Source organism: Cryptomeria japonica, chromosome 6, assembly GCF_030272615.1.
Source record: "Cryptomeria japonica chromosome 6, Sugi_1.0, whole genome shotgun sequence".
NCBI classification, from domain to species: Eukaryota; Viridiplantae; Streptophyta; class Pinopsida; order Cupressales; family Cupressaceae; genus Cryptomeria; species Cryptomeria japonica.
In genome coordinates, this window is record NC_081410.1 from 564,817,694 (window position 1) to 564,842,034 (window position 24,341).

A 24,341-nucleotide genomic window follows, 5' to 3' on the forward strand; every position below is an offset into this window, starting at 1 on the left:
AGAAGGCTTAGAAACCCTTCAAAACCCTCATTTTTGGGTTAGGGCATTGTATGGAGGGTTAAGAAACCAAAACCACAAAAAATCACTTGAGTTTAAGTGTATCTTTGAAGAAAATCCAAACTTGTTGCAAGGTCTTTTGGACTGTTTTCTCTCAAGCCATAGAAAACCAAATTTTGGAGGCCTAATAGGGCTAATTCCTTGTAGCCCTTTTCTAGGCAAAATGGTGAAATCGGTAAGAAAGCTAAAGGTTGCAATCCTAAAATGGACCCAAAAGGTATTCAAAAAATGTTAGAAGCTTCCTGCAAAACTCTACATCAACTCACAATAGTAGGAGGTCAAATTGACAAGTTGAAGCCAATACAACCATGATGAGCACATGGGAAACATTGTGAATTGGTAGGGTTCCTAGTTAAAACACTTGAAGAAAACACCTTGAAATGGATAAGAAGAAAGACCAATAAGAGATTGAAAAGGAATTTTAGGCCTTGGAGTGCAGATAGGCTTGGAGAGTTGGTGGAATTAAGCAACACCAACTAGGTGAAGTGTGAGCAAGCTAGGTGAACCCCATCAAATTGGTATCAGAGCCTATAAGATTTGGGCTAGGTGAGTATATGTCCTCAATGGAATCTATAGGAGACAAAAAAATGGTTGCCAATGTAGAGTTGGCAAAGAAACTAGATGATCAGGAGGAAGAGAATACACTCCCAAAGGAGAAGTTGCTAGAATTGGAAAGTAAGCTTGGTGAGGTTGAAACCAAGGCAGATGAAGTGTTGGTAAGGGTTGAAGGAGTAGAAGGGAAGGGTAAAGAAGTGTCAGAGATTGAAAAAGTACCTGAACCTGACCCCATCCTAGAACAAGAACCTTTCTTGAAGGCATTGAAGGCCTTAAGTGGTAAATCACTAGAAGGATTGCCATTGTTCACTCGTAAGATGGAGGCATAAGTGGTCCTAGAATTGATAGAAGGCATGGAGAACCATTTTGAATGTGAAGGAATAATTGAAGCCAAAAGAGTTAAAGTGGACAAGTCAAGGATGATAGGAGCTTCCCTCACATGGTGGAAATTTGTGCAAGATGAGAGGAAGAAAATGGGCAAAGAACCCATCTCTTCTTGGAAAGGGATGTTAGTCAAAATCAAAGAAGTGTATCTCCCTAATGACTATGAAGTACAAAATCATAGGAAGAGACAAAACTTTAGGCAAAAAGACCTTGATGTCAGTAGTTATATGGAGTTTCACAAACTTAGCCTTAGATCTCATATGGTGGAAGAAGAGAGTCTCAAGGTTGCTAGGTACCTAAATGGTCTATAGTGGAACATCCAAGAACAAATCAGCCTTATGAGCCCAAAGACAGTTTATGAAACCTATCAACTTTCCCTTAAGGTGGAAGAAAAAATGAAAAGAAGACATGACTCAAGCAACAATAGGGGCAGAGGTAGAGGAAAAGACAATAGAGGCAATAGGGGAGGCTTTGGAGGAAGAAGTTCTGAACAAAGAACACAAGGAGAGACTAAACTCACAAAGTAGCAAGAGAGTGGCACTAGTAAAGGAGGATTCAATAGAGGAAGGGGGTCCAATAGTGAATTTAGAAGAAGATCTAGTGGAAAAGGTAGAGGTTACTCATATTTTGCAACAATGAAGTGTTACCATTACAACTAACTTGGTCATCTAGCATATAGGTGTCCAGAGAAGGGATCATCATCACAAGGTGGTGAAAGAAGAGTGAACTGTCTTCAAGAAGAGTCTTCAAGAAGCAAGACTTCAGAGGTTTCCTTAGAATCAGAGGTAGGTGACAACTTGATGATAAGGAGAACTTTGATCAAAGAACCGGTCAGAGAAGATCCAAGCCAAAGAAGGTCCTTATTTACGATCAAATGCAAGATTATGGACAAGGTTTGTAAAGTGATCATTGATTCAGTGTCAACAAAAAACATTATGTCAGAAGAGGTAGTGAGTAAGCTCAAATTGCAAAGGATACCTCATAACAACCCATATAGAGTCACTTGGTTGAACAAAGGCCAACATGTCCTAGTCAATGAGCAAGCATGGGTGGATTTTACCATTGGGAGGTATAAGGACAAGGTGTTATGTGATGTCCTACCCATGGATGCATGCCATCTTCTATTAGGAAGACCATGAAAATTTGATAGACAAGTTATTAATGATGGAGCCAAGAATGCATACTCATTCAAGAAAGATGGAGTCACATTCAAGATTCAGTCTATCCTTGAGGAAGGTGATAAGAGGGCCACAGGTCCTAATGTTCTTTTGGTGAGTGAGAAACAGTTATTGAAGACACTTGAGGAAGGTGAAGGTATAGGTTTGCACTAGTAATGAAGCCTAAAGAGGAAGACAAGATAGAGAAGCCAGAATTGCCAATAGAGGTTCAAGACTTGTTGAAGAAATTCAAAGGCATAGTGAGTGATGGACAACCAGCCACCTTACCCCCTAAAAGAACCATAAGCCATCAAATAGACTTCATTCCCAGAGCGTCCTTACCTAACAAGGCAACTTATAAAATGACTCCCCAACAAAATGTTGAGATTGCCAAGCAAATCCAAGAGCTCTTAGAGAAAGGCCTAATTAGGAAAAGCATTAGCCCTTGTGCTATCCCTACCATGTTAGTCGCAAAGAAAGGTGGTACTTGGAGATTTTGTGATAACTCAATGATGAAGGAATAGTACCAAACTGGTATTGAGAGGGGGGGGGGGGGTGTGAATTAGTACAGACAAAAACACACTCTTAAACCAGTTTGTCAACAGACACTGTGCATTAGCAGACAAATAGTAACACCAGTCCTTAAACATAGTACAACCGGTAAAACCCAAAATAACTGAGACAAGCATAAACTAGTTGACACTTATCTTCTCATACAATCTAACACTTCATTTCCATTTCACCCTAATGCATGAACATGTAATCTACCATCAAAGATATACATATAAGCAACTAGATCAACATGATTCACCGCTTGACAGAAAACAACATAGCATCACATGAAGAAGACATCACAGATGACACACATATTTTTCACATGGAAACCCAACTGGGAAAAAACACGGTGGGGATGAATACCCACAAGCTTGTTTTTGAACTCTTTAGAAGTCCACTCTATTAGGAGCCTTGTCTGGTTAAAGACTAATACAATAGGTTCTGTTAGGGATCACTTGGTTAAGGGATGGCTAGAATACCTGGTTAGGGGTTAAACCCTGTTAAAGGTTACCTTGTTAGAGGATTTCAAGAACTCAATGGTTTTGAGTCACCTCGTTAAAGGATTTACAACAAGCTGGTTAAAGCTACCCTGTTAAGGGATTTTCCAACTGTTGAGGTGGTTAGAGATCAACAAGTATTACAATGATCTGGCAACAACACTCAATGCCAATATAGATCTACTTAAGCTCCTTTTCACCTTCTGCACTTACACTCTGTAGGTATCACTTCTCTCCTCTGGTTTGGCAAGAATCGCGCATCTCTTCTCTTAGATACACACACACAACTTTTGCCAACAACCTTAGAAAGAAACACAACATCGACCTTATAGGAAAACAGATAGGTCAGTAGCATAAATCCTAAACCCTAAACCTGTTAGGTTAAGGAATTCAAATGGTTCAATCCTGACTGTTGAGCACATTGTATTAAATGCAACAGTCTTGATCCAATCTCAATACATTCCCCATCATCCGTTTTCCACTGATTTCTTTGCAGCTAATAACCCATCACACGTTATCATCATTTACAAACTTCACACATTCCCGAGGTAGATGGGAACAATCTCCTTCATTGAATATCCTTCACATGCACAAGGCTTACATGGCAACATGATATGTTCTTTGTTACCATGTTAACTCATCACACAAAGTCTCCAGTTGAGCCACATAGGCTTGAAGCACTTCAAGCGGAAACCATGAAGTTGAGACTACCAACTGCTAGTCATACAAGGCTTCTATGTGCTAGTTCCCATAACTAAATGTCGGTTCTCCTTGAACAAATACACCACTTCACTTTGGCACAAATGCCGGTTCACAGTGTTACACTGGTTCCCTTCTCTTCATCATATTGACATCAATGACAATACACAATGTCATTATGTCCTCATACCGGTTCACATAATGCCAAAAATCTCCCCCTTTGGCATTGATGGCAATATACAAAGATATCTCTCCGCTTCACATCTTCTCCCCCAATTTCTATAGATATCTTCTCCGCTTCACATCTTCTCCCCCTTTGACAACAATGCCAAGGTGGAGGCATAAGCTTCCCTGTTCCATTATACTGCTCCCCCTGAGGAGTAGCATCCATCAACACATCAATCCTGAAAAAAAATTGACTATGCAATACTTGATTGATGTGGAGCATATGCCTTTAGTTTACCTCCTGAAGGGGCAACGCCCCTAGTTCACCTCTTAAGTACATAAATGTAGCCTTTGGGAGAGGCTTGGTGAATATGTCTGCTAACTGCTCCTTACTGGAAACATGTTCCAGTGTAATCTCTTTGTTCTGAACCTTTTCCCTCAAGAAATGATACTTAAGCTCAAAGTGCTTGGTTCTAGAATGGAAAATTGAATTCTTGGAGATGTTAATTGCACAAGTATTGTTACAAAATATGCTTATCAGTTCAGATACAGGAACTTTGAAGCCATTTAATACATGCTTCATCCAAATTGTCTGAGTGCAGTTCATGAAAGCTGAAACATACTTTGCTTTCGCTATGGACTAAGAGATACAACTTTTCTTCTTACTCATCCATGAGACGAGTCTACCATCGAGAAAGAATGCACCACAGGTTGTGCTTTTTCAATCATCTACATTACCTACCCAATCAGCATTTGTGTATACTTTCAAGTTGAAATCCTTTCTATATGGATACCACAATCCATAATCAATAGTTCCCTTTAGATACCTAAGAATCCGCTTGACTACAACCAAGTGGGATTCTCTTGGGCTTTTCTGGAACCTTGCAGTAATGCCAACTGCATGTGCAATATTCAATCTGCTATGCACTACATAATGCAACTCACCAATTATTGATTGGTATTCCTTCTCATCAACCAATGCTGAGTCATCCACTTTGGATAGTTTACAACTAGTTACCATCAGTGTACCAACCAGTTTGCAATCTTCCATGCCAAAGGTCTTCAACACCTCTTTAACATACTTGGACTGAGTGATAAAGATTCCATCTTTCATCTGCTGGATCTGTAGTCCAATGAAGAACTTAATCTCCCCTATGAGTGACATCTCAAACTCTTTCTTCATCTCATCTGCAAACTCATGACTCATCTTGTCATCTCCACCAAAGATAATGTCATCAACAAATACCTCACAGATCAGGATTTGATCTACTTCAGACTTCAAGTAGATATTGCCATCTTCACTTGTTCTCTCAAATCCAATCTTCACAAGATGGGAATGCAGACGTTCATACCATGCTCTAGGTGCCTGCTTTAGACCATATAAGGCTTTATGTAGCCTACATACCATGTCACTATCTTCAGATAGGGAAAACCCATCTGGTTGCTCTATATACACCTCCTCTTCAAGTACACCATTTAGGAATGCAAATTTTACATACATTTGATATACTTTGAATCCTTTAAAAGCTGCATATACAAGAAGCATACGAACTCCTTCCAATTTGGCTACAGGAGAAAAGGTTTCTCCATAGTCTTCTCCTTCTTCTTGGGCATATCCTTTGTACACCAGTCTGGCTTTGTTCCTAATCACTGTGCCATCTTCATTCAGCTTATTTTTGAAAACCCATTGGGTACCTATGACATTTTTATGCTCTGGTCTGGGTACCAAAGACCATGTACCATTTTTCTCTATCTGATCAAGTTCCTCTTCCATTGCCTTGATCCAGTCTTCATATTTATGTGCCTCTTTGAATGATTTAGGCTAAAATTAAGAGATCATACATGAGTTTTCTTTGACCTTTCTTCTTGTAAGGATTTTTGCATCCTTATCTCCTATGATCTACTTAGGATCATGGTTCAGCTTGACATACTAAGGAATGGTCTTGATAGATTCCTCTTGCTTTTCTTCTTCATCCTCATCTCCATCAATATCAACATCTACATCTACCAGTGTAGGAACACTGTTACTGGTACTCAGTTGATTGACAATCGGTTCCTAGAAGGTTACAATCGGTTCATTTACCGCTTGCTCACTGTCGTTTCCTTAGTTTTTTCAGAGGTTTCATCAACTCTTACATTGATGCTTTCCATGATTCTCTAAGTCCTATTATTGAAACACTTGAGAGCTTTTCTCTTGGTGGAATACCCTAGGAATATTCCCTCATCACATTTCGCATCAAATTTTCTCTAGTGTTCACTCCTCTTGATGTAACATTTGCTACCAAACACTCTAAAGTAGCTAACCACAGGTGTCTTACCAATCCAATACTCATAAGGAGTTTTATCCTTACCTTTCTTGATGAGTACTCGGTTCATTATGTAGGCTGCAGTGCTCACCGCTTCTCTCCAAAAGGTGTGAGCTACCTTTCCTTGAATCAACATAGTTCTAGTTGCTTCAACCATAGTCCTATTATTCCTCTCTGCTAGGCCATTCTACTGTGGAGTCCAAGGGGTAGACAGTTACCTCTTGATGCCATGTTCTTCACAGTACTTGTTGAATTCACCGGAATTGAATTCCCCTACTTGATCAGTTCTCAGGCACTTGATTCTTTTACCGCTTTCCTTCTCTACTAATGCTCTGAAAGATTTGAACTTTACAAAAGCTTCAGACTTATCTTTCAAGAATGTGACCCACATCATTCTTGAGCAGTCATCAGTGAGAATCATGAAGTACCTATCACCCTGCACACTCCTAGTTTTCATATGGCCACACAAATCAGTATGCACAAGATCAAGCAAATTGTCAGCAGTGAAAGATTTACCTTTAAAGGTTGAGGAAGACATTTTCCCCAATTGACACTCTCTACACAAGGTATTATCTGGTTTGCTTAGCACCGGCAACCCTCTAACTGCCTTGATCTTACTAGCCTTCACAATGTTATCAAAGTTTACATGGTAAAGTCTCCTATGCCATATCCAACTATCATCAAATTTAGCCATAAGACATGTACTTATATTTGCATTCAGCTGAAATAGGTTACCTTTGGTCTGCATGCTGGTGGCCACCAATTCACCATTCTTTTCTTTGATTCTACATACTCCATTCTTGAATTCCAAAGTGAGACCATTGTCATTCAACTGGGCAACACTCAAAAGGTTGTGTCTGAGACCATCAACCCAATACACATTGTCAGCACTACTCTTTCCATTCAGAGAGATGGACCCTCTGCCTTTGACCATGCATGGTGCCTCATTACCAAAGCAAACCACACCACCATCATACTCTTCCAAGGATAGAAACTTGCTCCAATCACCAGTCATATGGTGAGAACAACCACTGTCAATAATCCACTCATTAGAATTATCAAACTGGGAGACAAGAGCCTTCTTGTCTGACACATCTTCCTTGACAGCAACAAACACAATATCTTCATTTTCTTCATCTTCTGATTCCTCATCTGTGACACCTTCATCAACTACCACAAAACAGTTTCTCCGGTTTCCTCCTTTGAATTTATTGAACCTTTCTAGTTTGTCCTTGTTGTCGCCATTAGGACAGTTTACAACAATATGTCCTATCTGGTTACAAGAAAAGCATTTCAAAGGAAGCTTACCTCTGTATTTGCCAGTTCCCTTAGGGAGTTTCCTGGCAAGAAGAGCTTCAAATGCCATCAAAATCTCCTCATCATCCATTTCTCTGCTCTGTCTTGGTTCACCACTAGTGCTAGCTTCTTTTCTTTTTTTGGATGGTACAACAGAAGCTTTAAAATATGATTCAGTCTTTTGAACATTGCCATCAAAACTATTTAGCTCATAGGCTGTCAAATTTGCAATGATGGAGTCTAGGGATACCTTAGTCTTGTCTATTGATCTCAGCTCCTAAATAGTAGCAACCCTTATTGCATAGACCGGTAATAAGGATCTCAGGACTTTGCTTACCACAGTGGAATCTTTCATTTTACAACCTGCACTCTTGATATCTCCAACAACAGTTTTGATTTTGATTCCATACTATTGAATGGTCTCACCTTCAACCATCCACATGTCTTCAAACTTCCCTCTAAGGCTTTCTTCCTTAGCTTGTTTTACATGCTCATCACCGCCATAGATATTTTCAAGAGTATCCCATACCTCTTTGGGATTTACCTTATCTTGGACATCAATAAACTCAAATTCAGATAAACTACTAATTAGGGCTTCCATGACTTGCCCATTCTCTTGCATCTCTCTCTTTTGGTCATCGGTGAGAGTACCAATAGGGGCAACATAGGAATTCTCAACATAGCTCCAGTGTTGAGCACCCATGCTTCTAATGTATATCTTCATTCTGTCTTTCCATATATTAAAATTTTCTCTGTTAAACTTTTTACCTTCCCTCTTCATCATTAGACTGGGATCTTTACCTCAAGCGGTTAAGCTTATAACACAGAGGACCTGGAGGATGCTCTGATACCAATTGATAACTCAATGATGAACGAATAGTACCAAACTAGTACTGAGAAGGGGGGGTGAATCAATACAGACAAAAACACACTCTTAAACTGGTTTGTCAGCAGACACTGTGCATTGACAGACAAACAGTAACACCAGTCCTTAAACAAAGTACAACCAATAAAACCCAGAATAACTAAGACAAGCATAAACTAGTTGACACTTATCTTCTCATACAATCTAACACTTCATTTCCATTTCACCCTAATGCATGAACATGTAATCTACCATCAAAGATATACATATAAGCAACTAGATCAACATGATTCACCGCTTAACAGAAAACAACAAAGCATCACATGAAGAAGACATCACACATGACACACATATTTTTCACATGGAAACCCAACTAGGAAAAACCATAGTGGGGATGAATACCCACAAGCTTGTTTTTGACCTCTTTAGAAGTCCGCTCTGTTAGGAGCCTTGTCTGGTTAAAGATTGATATAATAGGTTCTATTAGGAACCGATCCTATTAGGGATCACCCGGTTAAGGGATGGCTAGAATACCCCATTAGGGGTTAAACCCTGTTAAAGGTTACCTTGTTAGAGGATTTCAAGAACTCAATGGTTTTGAGTCACCCTAATAAAGGATTTACAGCAAGCCGGTTAAAGCTACCTTGTTAAGGGATTTTCCAACTGTTGAGGTGGTTAGAGATCAACATGTATTACAATGATCTGGTAACAACACTCAATACCAATGCAGATCCGCTTAAGCTTCTTTTCACCTTCTACACTTACACTTTGCAGGTATCACTTCTCTCCTTTGGTCTAGCAAGAATCATGTATCTCTTCTCTTAGATACACATACATAACTTTTTCCAACAACCTCAAAAAGAAACACAACATTGACCTTATAGGAAAATAGATAGGTCGGTAGCATAAACCCTAAACCCTAAACCTGTTAGGTTAAGGAATTCAAATGGTTCAATCCTTACCGTTGAGCACATTGCATTAAATGCAATAGTCTTGATCCAATCTCAAGACATTCTCCATCATCCGTTTTCCACCGATTTCTTGGCGACTGATAACCCATCACACGTTATCAACGTTTACAAACTTTGCACATTCTCGAGGTAGATGGGAACAATCTCCTTCATGTAAGATCATTCATGCGCACAAGGCTTATGTGGCAACATGATCTATTCTTTGTTACCATGCTAACTCATCACACAAAGTCACCAGTTGAGCCACACAGGCTTGAAGCACTTCAATCGAAAACCCTAAAGTTGAGACTACCAACCGGTAGTCATACAACGCTTCCATATGTCAGTTCCCATAACCATATGCCGGTTCTTCTTGAACAAACACACTGCTTCACTTTGGAACAAATGTCAGTTCACAGTGTTACACCAATTCCCTTCTCTTCATCATATTGACATGAATGACAACACACAATGTCATTATATCCTCATACCGGTTCACATAATGCCAACATTGTGTACTGATTCTAGAGCTATAAATAGGATCACCTTGAGATATAGGTTCCCAATTCCTAGAATAGAAGACCTAATGGATTGTTTAAGGGAAGCCAAGTACTTTACCAAGATTGACCTTAAAAGTGGATACCACCAAATTAGGATTAAGGAGGGTGATGAATGGAAACTGCATTCAAGACAATAAAGGGTCTTTATGAATGGCTTGTAATGCCATTTGGCTTATCCAGTGCTCCAAGAACCTTCATGAGACTCATGAATGAGGTGATGAAGGACTTCATAGGTAAATTTGTGGTGGTATATCTAAATGATATTCTCATTTTTAGTAAGGATAGGGCAGATCATATTAATCATTTGCAAGATGTACTACAAAGATTGTATGATGAAAAGCTAATCATGAACTTGGATAAGTGTGAATTTGTTAAGCAAGTGTTGGTCTACCTTGGGTTTGTGTTGTCTCAAGGAAACCTCAAGATGGATCCCAACAAGGTTGAAACCATAGTAAATTGGCCTACTCCTAAGTCAGCAATAGAGGTGAGAAGCTTCCATGGACTAGCTCAGTACTACAAGAAGTTCATTAGGCAATTCAATGCTATATGTGCACCAATGTTAGACACCATTAGAGGTGGAATGAAGGTAAATTTTCAGTGGAGTGAACAAGAAAATAAAGGTTTTGAAACATTGAAGGAGAAGATAGCTACTCAACCGGTGCTAGTGTTTCCTAGTTTTGAGAAACTTTTCATAGTGGAATGTGATGCAAGCAATGTTGCAGTAGGTGTTGTCCTAAGACAAGAAGAAAGACCAATAGCTTTCCATAGTGAGAATCTAAGTGATGCAAAGAGGAAATACTCCTCTTTTGATTTGGAGTTATATGCTTTAGTGCAGGCTTTGAGGAAGTGGAGGAACTATCTCCTTTCCAAGGAATTTGTAGTCTATACGGACAACCAAGCATCAAGATTTCTAAACTCACAAGACAAAATCAGTCATAAACACATGAAATGGGTGGATTACATGAAATCCTACACATTTACAATCAAGCACAAGAAAGGACAGTTAAACCGGGTTGTTGATGCATTAAGTAGTAGACTTTTGATAGTCCAAGAAATCCAATTGAGAAGCATAGGAGTTGACAGTTTTAGAGACTTACACCCAGAGGATAAAGACTTCTCAAATTCCTACAAGTCATGTAATGAGTATCAAAATCACTTCCATAGTGAGTATTCTGATTTTACTTTGCAAAATGGACTATTGTTTAGAGGTGGGCAGCTTTGTGTGCCTAGAGGCTCAATGAGAGAAAATATCATACAAGAGAATCATATTGGCAGCCTTAGTGGACATTTTGGAGTTAATAAGACTCAAGAGTTGGTTCAAAGGTATTATTATTGTCCTAGGATGAATCAAGATGTGAAAAAGTATGTGGAGACTTGTATAGTTTTCCAAAAGGCCAAAGGTACTTCTTCAAATGTCGGTTTATACCAACCTCTTCCCATACCAAATAGACCTTGGGAATGCATTAGTATGGACTTTGTAGTAGGTTTACCAAGGACAAAGTAGGGATTTGATAACATTTATGTCATTATGGATAGATTTAGTAAGATGGCCCATTTTGTGCCTTGCAAGACTACTCATGATGCATGCCAAATAGCTCATTTGTTCTTTAAGGAAATAGTAAGGATAATGGTTTACCCATGAACATTGTTTTAGATAAAGACTCAAAGTTCATGAGTCATTTTTGGAATACACTTTGGCAAAAGCTTGGTACCAACCTCTCTTTTGGATCAGCCTACCATCCTCAAACAAATGGGCAGACCGAAGTGGTGAATAGAAGCTCGGGGAACTTATTGAGGTGCCTTACCAAAGAGTATGGTCAGACATGAGATCAAGTACTTTCACAAGCTGAATATGCATACAATGACACCATAAATAAGACTACCAGCAAGAGCCCTTTTGAAGTGGTCTATGGTGTTCACCCAAGAGGTATTTTGGAGTTGAGAGACTTAGGTAGTGCAGCAGCAAGAAGTGGATATACAGAAGAATTTTCTCAATCAATTAAGGAAGTACATGAATCAGTCAAGAAAGCCTTGATGGATAACACAAGCAAACTCAAGCAAAAAGTTGATGAAAGAAGGAAGAACCTACAATTTAAAGTGGGAGACCTTGTCATGGTGGACCTAAACAAAGCAAGGCTACAACAAGGAGTGCCTAACAAGTTACAAATGAGAAGGTTGGTCCATGTGCCATTCTAGCCAAGTATGGAGAAAATGCATACAAGGTGGACCTATCTAGTGACATAGGATTGTCACCCATTTTCAACATAGAAGACTTAGTTGCAGTCACTTAGAGGTATCAAATGATGTGAACAACCTTTAATTACCAGCCAAATAAAATCCAAAGGCCGAGAAGGTGTTGAGTTCAAGGATCGCCAAGAAGACAAGGCATCAAATCTATTGGGAGCACCTAATCAAATGGAAGGGTATGAATGAATATGAAGCCACATGGGTTCTTGAGAAAGAGTTTAAGAAGCTAGGAATTGATCAAAATCTGATTCCTAAAGAGGTGACATGATTTTCTTTTGTTTGGGAGAATGGTGCAGGAGCACCTAGGACTTAGGCTTAGAGATTTTTCTCATTTTGGCTTGTACTGATCTTAGCCAAGTTAGGTAGTGAATAAGGACTCCAGGAGTGTCCAAGAGTGAGTTTTTTAGAGTCAAATGTAGGCCTAGTAGAGTTAATTTCTTCCTAGGTTTGCATTTTGTGCATAAGTAGTGGGTTGAGTAGGTAGTTGACCTTCTTGATGGTCAAAAGTGTCAAAAATTGGTATAAGCATTAGGGAGGGTTAAAATAGTCTTAGGAATGATTAAAAAGTCATGAGTAATGACTTAGAATAGGTTTCATAAATTAGGAAAGCAAAAAGTGCAAAAAGTGCAAAGTTGCAAAAAGTTGTCATCACAACTTTTGAAAGTCGTCATGACAATTTTTGTCCGAAAATGCTTAGCGATGGAGTTAGGTATTTCTCAATTCCTTAGAATGAATGAAAACATGGGTAACACTATAAGAAACTTCTCTTTCACAATTATCAAGGTTGGAGTCTTTGTTTTGTAAGATCAACAATCTGAAACTACTCATTTTCGGACTGTTTGTCATCATTTTTGGCTTATTTTTCTCATATTGTGAATACTAATGGATTGAATCCATTGATATAGTAATAGATTGAGTTTCTCTGGTGTATTTTAGAGTCTTTTAATTCATTTCAATCTTTCTAGGTAGTGTGTGTTGGTGTTTTCTTGGTTTGGTTTGCAAACAACTAATTTTGGCTTGTAAACAACTCTTTTGTGTAAAATGGTTGCCCCATGAATTCCCTCTGTGCTACCATCATGGCCTGTTGGGACATGGAATGAAATCACTTTTAAAATGTATATATGTAGGGGCAAGTTCTAGAGATAAACTTTGATATGACTTTCACCTTGTTCTAGGCGAGTCCAGGAGCAACCCGATTAGAGGAGACATGGTGAATTTGGTTTGCAAAGTGCAGGGGTGAATGCCAAACCATAATATAACCTTTTGGAGGGGTCAAATATTTTCATATAGAGTTTCCTATGCAAGGAGAATCCTTGAAAAGACCATTTGATGGCCAAACACAAACTTGACCTTTCACTATGGGTTAGAAGGCCTAGAAACCCTTCAAATCCCTCATTTTTGGGTTAGGGCATTGTACAGTGCGTTAAGAAACCAAAACCAAAAGAATAACTTGAGGTTAGGTGTATATTTAAATAAAATCCAAACTTTTTGTAGGATCTTTTGGACCGTTTTCTCTCAAGCCCTAGAAAACCGGATTTTGGAGGCCTAATATGGCTAATTCCTTGTAGCCCTTTTGTAGGAAAAATGGTGAAATCGGTAAGAATGCCAATGGTTGCAAACCTCAAATGGAACCAAAAGGTATTCAAAACATGTTAGAAGCCACCTCCACACCTCTGCATCAAATCACAATAGTAGGAGGTCAAATTGACAAGTTGAAACCAAGACAAGCATGATGAGCACATGGGAAACATTGTGAATTGGTAGGGGTCCTAGTTAAAACACTTGAAGTAAACACCTTGAAATGGATAAGAAGAATTCCCTAGAAAAGATTGAGAAGGACTTGGAGGCCTTAGAGTGCAACTAGGCTTGGAGAGTTGGTGGAATTGAGCAACACCAACTAGGTGAAGTGTGAGCAAGCTAGGTGAACCCCATCAATTTGGAAAGTGATCCCATCCACAGTAGTATGGTCACTTTGGTGGGAAAGAAATAAGCTTATTTTTAGAAAGAAGACATCTCCTCTCTCTGATGTTTTCAATTACATTGAAAAATCACTATCAGAACTGGTTAATGCTCATGTTTCAAATCAATTCAATCCAAATAGGGAATTTACTTCTTGGGATGGTCAAGTTATTCATTGTTGGAAGATAATTTCTATTCTTGTATCACCTTGCTTTATGAGAGTGAGAACTAGTAAAATTGATAGAAATAAAGTGAAATGGTGTCCTCCGGATTCAACACATTTTAAATTGAATTTTGATGACTCCTCTAAAGGAAACCTGAGTGATGCAGGAGTAGGAGTATGCATAAGGGACCACACAGGGTTTGTTTTTGCTTTGAAATCTATTTCCATTCTACTAGGTACTAACAAATTTGCAGAGGCATGTGGTTTGCTTGAAGGAATTCTACTAGTTAAAAAATTGAACATCTCTTATATTCACATCGAAGACGACTCAACTATTATTATCAATGCTTGCATAAAGAGAAATATAGACAATTGGCATATAAGATATTTACTTGAACAAGCATGGACACTTATTGATACATTTGTAAACTTTACTATTTCACACGTGTATAGAGAAGGTAACTGGGTTGTAGATCATTTGGCAAACATGGGAAGTTCCAAGGTGGAACTTAATATGATAGGTCTGAATTGTGATATCGATTCTTTTCTAATTATTAGAAAAATAATATTGGAGAACATGGGTACAGGATAATATTGCACATGGCTATGTAGTTGTCTTTTTCATACTGATAGAAAGTTGGTATGTGAGGTATTATAATTGCAAGGTTCTGTGGTTTTGTTGTATCTGAATGATGTGAATGGATGTCAATTTGAGCATCTATGAAGCGTGTTGGACTTCAAGTTGAATAAATACATAAGTCAGGTAGACTGTGGACTGCTATGTAAATGTATACAAATTTCGTGATGTTTTGGTTCGAACTTCATCTTGTTCAACATACTCCAGGAAGCATTTGATACTCGGGGATGATTTGTGGCATTCGGTATTCTGGACATTATGAGATATATTGTACTTTTTGGCATATTAGGGATTTAAGTTTCACAACCTTTCTATGTATTATCGAGCAAGGATCGAAGTTTTTCTTTCTGGTTCTTTTCTCCGGGAGCTATTTGAATCAACTTTTGTAAAGAAATATATAAATAAAATATATTAAGTGGCATTGCCACCTTTTTGGAAAAAAAATAAAAATTTAAATCAATTCTACATTGATCAATATTTTAATATATTCCTAGATTATGTTTGAGACATCCTATTTATCAAAAAGATAATGAATCTTTGGATTTTGTATCTAATTCTACCATAAAATTTCATTTTCCTAAGTCAAATAACACGTGTTCTTTAATAAAGTTAAAAATATTATTTATATATAAAAACCATAAATAATCTTAAGATTAGAATAATATGAATCTATTTTAACTTCTAAGATCTCTTTAATTTGGAGTTTAAGAATTCTGTTTATGACGTTAATTTGTTAATTTTAAATATTTTAACTGTATTAATAAACTTTTTAATTATTTGTGTCTTTCAATAATAAACACAATACAAAAAATTCATGTATCTCAACAAAAGCCGAATTACAATTTAAATATAACATTACAAAAATTAACAAAACAAAGATTTTGAAACCATTGTAATCACAATTAAAAACTTCGATTTCAAATGAAATGGCTCTTGACCTTAGCTTGGACAGGGTATCCTTACCCAACATGAATTATATTTTAATAAAAAATGAATTTGTCATGGAAAGGATCAATATCCAACAATAAATAAAACACCTTCGTCAACTCTTAACTGATTTAATAAAGATTAAATAAATATAAATATACAGCCAAAACATGCTACTTATCTTTATAAAAAAGAGGGTTTTTAATTGTCCACGAAGACTTTATATGGTCATTTCTTTATATATAACTATATCCCTACAATAATAAAGCGACAAATTTGCAGATAGATACTTCTTGACTTTCTCCTAGTCTTTTAGCTAGGAAAAAAATAGATGATTCCTTTTTGTCCTCTACAATCATATATTGTTGGCTATTTTATTTTCTTTGGTTTCTAGAAATTATAGATGTTTCCTTTTTTTTTTTCGTCTTTTCATATCATTTTTTATGTGAAATTTATTATTAGTTTATAAAAAATATTACTGAAATTAGAAAAGTAGGCGAGGAGGTGTAAGGAATACATCCAATAAATGCATTTTTGGTGTATTAATGTATTCTTTATTTAACATTTATTAATTATTTGTCATTTAGACTTTTTTAAGATAATGGATTTTTTTTTATAGTTAAAATTTGTCAATGATCGAATTATTTATTTAAAACAAATACACTATATGTTATCATTAAACATGGAAAGCCTCATAGTTGTGGATTTTGTCTTTGAATGAATTTCTATAATTACAAGCTTGATTTTTTTTATCTATTCCACTTTAGCTTAACTAATAGGGGAATTTGGAGAAATGCAGAAGGAAATAACTAAAAATATAAAGATCTATGTTCAATATGTTTTCTTTTGCAACTAGAACAAGGCTTTGCAACTTATGTTATAATAGTCAATGAAAATAATAGCAATAAACACATTCAAGATTTAGAACTTAAAAAATAATAGCCTCATGGATTAACACTTCTAATAGTATTGGACTATCATATATTATGCAATATTACAAGCTCTAGGACAATACATTGTTGGCATTATAACAGACAAGAAGAAGGTTGGCATTCCAATTACAATGAGAGATTGTTGGCATTTCAATAAGGATATTGAGAAGGTTGTTGATGACTATGGATATAACTGATTAAGGATGATTACTGTCTTAATATTATTATTTTGTCATTGATGTCAAGAAATTGATTTTCTAATTCAGTATGATGTTGCCATATCTTAAGAAGTATGATTTGATGAGTATAAAGATGTCGGTAAAAGACACAGAAAAAATACGATGAATAAGGGAATAAGTTATAATGGGCAACTATTACCGAGTTAGACAATGATGAGATCATGATGTTTAGATTGTTTTGATATCCTAAATATGCTATTGTTTGAAAGGTTAATACTATACTATGTTACCGAGCAAAGAACCTAGTCGGTAAACCCTAAGGAACCTAGTCTGTAAACCCTAAGGTTATCGCTATTGGTTAATGAAGGCAGAATGTCTACCGAGTGAAGTTTAGTATTTACCGAGTTACAACTGAACTATAACAGAATGCATTAAATGTTTACATGTGATATTTAATGAAGGAAGCTGATGAGTTGGAGCGGATTAAATGATTGGTAAGCCGTGTATGAAGATTGTTAAAGAATCTATGGTAAAGAAAGATCGACAGGAAGATCTACAACTCAGATTGAACCACAATACCCTAACACAAGTTCCAAGGTGACAATGCAAGTTCCAAGGTGGGGTAAAACATTTTCAAATCGAAGGATACATTGAACCTGGACAAGATTGAAGATCTGATAGCTATGATTGATCATGGGAAATGTGATCAAGGAGATTAAGTGGTTGGAAGATTGTTTATAAATAGGAAATTGTTGATAAACAATGTATGCGGGGAAGTGTATGCACAGGGATGCTACATAGTGATTACCGAGCACATAAGCTTGAAGATCTGTTTTGATAACAGAGTATAGAGCCCAACAGAGGGACAAGATAAGTCCTATGAATTGATTGTATTGAGCAAATAAGAATCTGCTTCAACATTTTTAGATGTGAAGTTGCAGACATATTTTTATTACTGTTATTTTGAGAAGTAGCAGAAAATCTCTTAACCGAGTGGACTTAACAGTCTTATTTGTAAAATCCTCTAGCAAGGTGACATTCTTATTGAGTGTTTGAAATCCTTTAACAAGGTCACTTCTAACAAGGTGAAGATCCTAACAGATCTGAGGGAAATCCCTTAACTGGGTCACATCTAGCAATGTGTTTGTAATCTTTAACGGGATTTGCTTTTAATTGAGCATACTCTAGAAGAGTATATTTCTTAGTGGGTCCGAAATCCCACAGTGGTTTTTCCCTATTTGGGTTTCCACATTAAATCTGGTGTTATATGTTTGTGATCTTATCTATTTATGGGTCTGCATGCATTACTATTTTTCTGATAAGGTTACCGAGGTTGAATCTGTTGTTTTTATTGAAAATTAAGTTTGAATGATTCACCCCCCCCTCTCATATTGTTAACTTGGCATCTGTACTAATCATATTTAGTATCAGAACTATCATACATAGTGGTTCATATTGTGAAGGATTAATTACAAATAAAAGATTCATCCTGTCTTGATGTTTTATTGATAAGAGTGATCAGAGGCATCAATTTTGTTCATTTTAGTCTTGCAATATAATTTTAATAATATTCTAATTCTTAATGGATGTATCCCATTTAATGCTTTAGGTTAGATATGATGTAATGACTCACAAGATTTTTTCTAAAGAGGTAAGAAATAATTTCACAAGAATCCCTAACATGTGAACATGTAAGTAGTATTATAGAATTAAAAGGTAATTTGTGTAAGTAGCACAAGGCCTCACCTACTTTATTATTTTAATTTAATTCATGGCTTAATGAAGGAAATGTGGTATGTGATAAATGTTCATCAAAATTTTTTAGGAGAAAAATATCATAAAGGAACATGAACTATATTTGATCTTCCAATGATAAATTCATCTAACATCCCATGTGAGATACAATCATGTTAGAACAAAAAATTTCCTCCATACATCATGACATCATAGGTTCAATATACATTACTCCACATCATCATAATAAATATTAACTCATCAAGTAACATTCCCTAGGGTATCTCAACGCCATTACCTAGTATAAAACTAGGTACAAGAAAATAACTAACATCATAGAATTTCATCACATTCTAACATCTTCATTTAAATATACATCCAAATCCTAACATTTACTTCTTATAGTAACATAAGAGACTAGATTCTATTTAATTAAATCATCATAATTACATTTCATTAAATCCAATTACCGACTTATTTCCTTTAGTTTCATTTTAAATCAACAATTCCATATGTTCCTAGTGCCTTCTACCTCCATAACATAATGCATACTAAATATCCTTTTCTCAAGCATAACCATTATTCTCACCATATCTTAATGCATCATACATGACTAGGATATAATCCTTATTTCATTGTCATACAAATACATGAATACTAATCGATAATATCTCTCATTCCATTATTTTAATCATTAAATATATCATCATTACCTATTACCAAACCATCCCATGCAACATGTCTAATACATTTCCATCATTAATAATAATCATATATATCCAACATATTATTCATACACAACCACACTCAAGAGACAAGGCATTAATGAGTAACTTCATTTATAGCTAAAGACATATACTCCAAACCATTCAAGAGTAAACTAATATCCCCATTACATCATAAAGCATCCATATCACCAAGACAATAGCACCATGAATCTAAATCCATATTTCCCTAGATGTACAACACCCAAGATGCTACATAGAATCAATTAGGATTACCATAACATCAACTACTACAAGAATATTACACACAAACTACTATATCAATTTCCATTACATAAGAATACAAGATCAAGATACATAGTTTCCATTTATAGATACAACTATCTCATGGTACATAATTTCCCATCCTACTAATATAAATGCCATATGAATCACTATTACAATATTGGTTTACATTACGTAAATGTATACAATAATCTGCTACAAGAATCCATCCATAAGCTGAAGAGATAAAGAATCCACATCCTCATGTATAAGCATCCAACAAAGAACATCCCAATGGAAGAAGGCATAAAACCACCTGACCATGTTGAACCATTACGAAACCACCCCTCGTTCTAGGAGATGACACAAAGTCCCAAGGTAAAAGCACAAAACTATGTCACTTTTTAGGACAACTTATCAGCACAAGTGAATTTAAGTAATTCTACCTAAAAATTAATTTTAGTCAAACATATGGTTTATATAGATTCATTATAGCTAAGTTATATATGGGTGACAACTTTTTCAATTGGAAGTGTCTACTAAATGTATATTTTATATTACTTTGGGCCTAATTACCAAAAAGAAATAAAAAAAAAAAAAAAATCGATGTTACATATGGTTTATATATTTAAAAAAAAAAAATTAGAACAAAGCTTTACAACTTATGTTACAATAGTCACTATAAATTAGCAATAAGACACATATATTTGATAAATTTATACACATTCAAGATTTAGAACTCAAAAACTAACAACCCCATGAACTAACACTTCTAGTAGTATCAAACTATTACATATAATGCAGTACTACTAACTCTAGGACCATTCATTGAGGTCCATGCATAGAGGTTCCTAATGTGAAGGATTTACTAAAAGTAGAAAATTCATCTTGTCTTGATGTTCTATTTTGTTCAATTTAGTCTTGCAATATAAGTTTATTATTTTTTAAAGTCCTCATGGATGTATCCTAGGTTAGATATGATGTAATGATTCAAAAGATTTCTTCAAAGAGGTAGGAGAGAATTTTGCAAAAAATCCTAATGTTGCAACATGTCAACGTGCAAGTAACTTATTATAGAATTGAAAAAGTATTTGTGTAAATAGCACTAGGCCTCACCTATTTTATCATTTTAAATTAATTCATAACTTAATGAAGGGAATGTGGTATGTACTTAATGAATGGAAAAATCACACATAAATATATCATAAAAGAGCATGAACTATTTGATCTTCCAATGAGAGATTCATCCAAAATCCTAGAGACTCAAGCATGTTAGTATAAAAATTATCCTCCATACATCGTGGCATCATAGTTTTGATACTTATAACTCTATAACTAGCAGTATTATAGAATTGAAAATGTAATTTGTGTAAATAGCACCAGGACTCACCTCTTTTATCATTTTAATTTAATTCATGACTTAATAAAGGAAATGTGGTATGTACTGAATGAATGCAAAAATTGAAGAGAAATATATCATAAAGGAGCATGAACTATTTGATCTTCCAATGATAGATTCATCTATAATCTTATGCAAGATACAACCATGTTAGTACAAAAATTATCTTCTATACATCATGATATCACAGTTTTGATACTTATTATTCTACAATCTACATCATCAAAAGAAAGCCTATGCCATCTTTGAAATCATAATTTCATAGTAATAAGATCAAGCATTTATGACTAGTGACTGTTCAGTCTAAAGATGAGAAATTTCACCTATAAACATTATGATGCTTTACATCATCAAAAGGAGGTCTAGAGCATAAAAGCATTGTGATTGTAATACTTACTACTCTACATTATAAAGGGAGGTTTAGAGCACTATATTTATAGGTAAGCTACACTTATATAGATAAGCTATATGACATCTTGAAATCAAAATTTCATAGTAGTAAGGTCAAACATCTATGATAGTAGTAAGGTCAAACATCTATGGCTAATGACTATTCAGTTTAAAGATGGGAAGATTCACCTACAAGGAAAGATTCCCCCGCAAGCATCGGTGTTTGGTATAAAACTTCATGAAAAAGTTAATAAGGATTTTGACCTCACAAACTTTGACCACATCTTGCGAGGCATATCCTTTCATGTTCCTTACACGAATTGATTTTAAAATGGGTTTTCATGCTATTTATAGATAGCCAGTGTACCCCCATTATTTCCATCATACTCTTCTCTTATGCTACTCTTAGTTTTTACGCCATCCCCGCCATTGAAATTCCCTCATTGCCCCCTCTAATGGCTCTGAAATCATCACTTATTGTATTACTGTTAACCCTTATGCCCATCTTCCTCATGATATCAGGAGCCTCTTGTAAGGAAAAGAATATGGTGTTTTACGTGCAGGAAATACTGAGTGGACCAAATGCTACGATACTTTCATCTGCAGGAGTGAATGGATCGTCTTCCAATCCTCGATCATTTGGAACAGTTTTTGTGATTGACGACGTTATAACACAAGGACCTCACCCTAATTCCAAGTTTTTGGGAAGATATCAAGGAGTGGAAGCCAATTCAGATCTAAGTGGAAAGGATTTTCATCTGGCTGCCTCTCTTATATTTGAGAATGGCAGCACCCTTGAGATCCAGGGGACAATAATATCTCAATTGCCAAAGAGAGAGCTCTCTGTGGTTGGAGGAACTGGGCGATTCAGATATGCTCGTGGATTTGTTATTGTTCAAATTGTAGCAACCGATGGAGTGAATTTCACATTTAAGAATAATGTAACGATTTGGACACCATCTGATTGATATTGATTGGGCAAACTGCTTAAATCGTATACATTAAGCTTACATTTTTACATTTTTAGGTTTAAAAGTTTTTAAACATTCAGAATTGATTGACATTCTCTAGACTTAATAAGTTACTTAGTGTGTAGAATTTAAGACTGGCCCTGATTGGAATGGTAGATCGCCCTGCTTGTTCCCATGAATTTCAGAGATCAATAAATTTCTTCTTCACTTATTATATGTGTTATGGTACTTGCAGATATATCATCATTGTTTTCTCTTGCTAGTTGGTTTTTTTTCATGTCTCACTTCTTGTGAGATTCTTATCTGTCATTTTAATCACTGTTTTGTAAAAGGGTTCAGGTTCTTTTGTCTTATATTTCAATTGTTAAATTAGATGATCAATATGATCTTTTGAATGTATTTTTTAGTTCATTAGGTGAGGAATTTTACTAAACCAAAAGACCAGCAATTACAGGAAAAACAAATGAAATTATTAAATTAAATGATCAATGATCTTTTGAATATAATTGTTAGTACATTAGATGATCAATGATCTTTGATTATAACTGTAAATTAATTATTTTTTTTAAATTAAGAATTTAAGGTTGATTTTTTATATTTTTTGTACGTCAATTTATTTAATCAAAATGGAAGTGTCCATCTTATCAAATTTGATTTATAAATAAGAAATAAATTAAAATCTTTTTTTTTTTTAATATTATTTTATCAAAAAATATTGTATTTATTATCAAATAATTTCTTACTAAAATTTTGATGACCATTCTTTTGTATGTATATTGTATTAAAAAATAAATGAAATATTTGGTCAAAGTTGACTAAATTATCCAAACATTAAAGATAAATAAATGAATAGAATATGTATGATAGTTACTTGTTAAATAATATTGTACTTATTATTGAATGATTTCTTATTAGAGTTTTGATCATCATTCTTTTGTTTGTATATTGTATTAAAAAATGAATAAAAGATTTGTTCAAAGTTGACTAAATTATACATAATAAAAGATAAATAAATGAATAGAATATGTATGATAGTTCTTAAATAATATTGTTCTTATTATTGAATCATTTTTTATTAAAATTTTGATCACCATTCTTTTGTTTGTATATTAAAAAATAAATGAAAGATTTGTGCAAAGTTGACTAAATTATACATAATGAAAGATAAACTAATGAACAAAATATGTATGATAGTTAATTGTTAAAAAAAAAAGTACTTATTATTGAGTAATTTCTTACTAAAATTTTGATCACCATTCTTTTGTTTATATATTCTATTAAAAAATAAATGAAAGATTTGTGCAAAGTTGACTAAAATATACATAATGAAAGATAAACTGATGAATAGAATATGTATAATAGTTACTTGTTAAAAAATATGGTTCTTATTATTGAGTAATTTTTTACTAAAATTTTGATCATGGAATGAATCTGGATGGAGCTCTACGTTTTTTCGGTGCTTTCGACTGTGATCGCTCCCTAAAGGTGGAAGCAGGATCAAGGCACATAGACGTTGACAGGAGTACCTGGGCATCTACGTGGAGGAGTTAAACTCCTCACTCGGTTTTCACTTCTTACCTCGCCCACTTGCTTTGCTTGCTCTGTGTTTTAATTACTCTGCTCTGTGAACATTTATTATGGTTAACTCCACCCATTTGCCCATCCCGCGCAATCCTAACCCTGGTTTCCAATGGAGCTAGAGTCAGATGGAGTTAATGTTAATAACTCTAAACCCATGCCGCAGACAATACCAGCCCTAAAAAAGACT

The 24,341-nt window shown here is 35.3% G+C and overlaps 1 protein-coding gene across 1 annotated transcript; it reads left to right on the forward strand.

Moving 5' to 3' along the window:
• The first annotated feature begins 22,005 nt into the window (after positions 1-22,005).
• On the forward strand, positions 22,006-22,591 carry LOC131856001 (dirigent protein 11-like). The gene has a single exon (XM_059207052.1). The coding sequence runs from the start codon at positions 22,058-22,060 to the stop codon at positions 22,568-22,570; it is 513 nt and encodes a 170-aa protein (XP_059063035.1). The 5' UTR covers positions 22,006-22,057; the 3' UTR covers positions 22,571-22,591.
• The last annotated feature ends 1,750 nt before the right edge of the window (positions 22,592-24,341 follow it).

Excerpts from the sequence above, each read along its gene's own strand:
- LOC131856001 (XM_059207052.1), top strand. The coding sequence starts at position 22,058 with ATGGCTCTGAAATCATCACTTATTGTATTACTGTTAACCCTTATGCCC.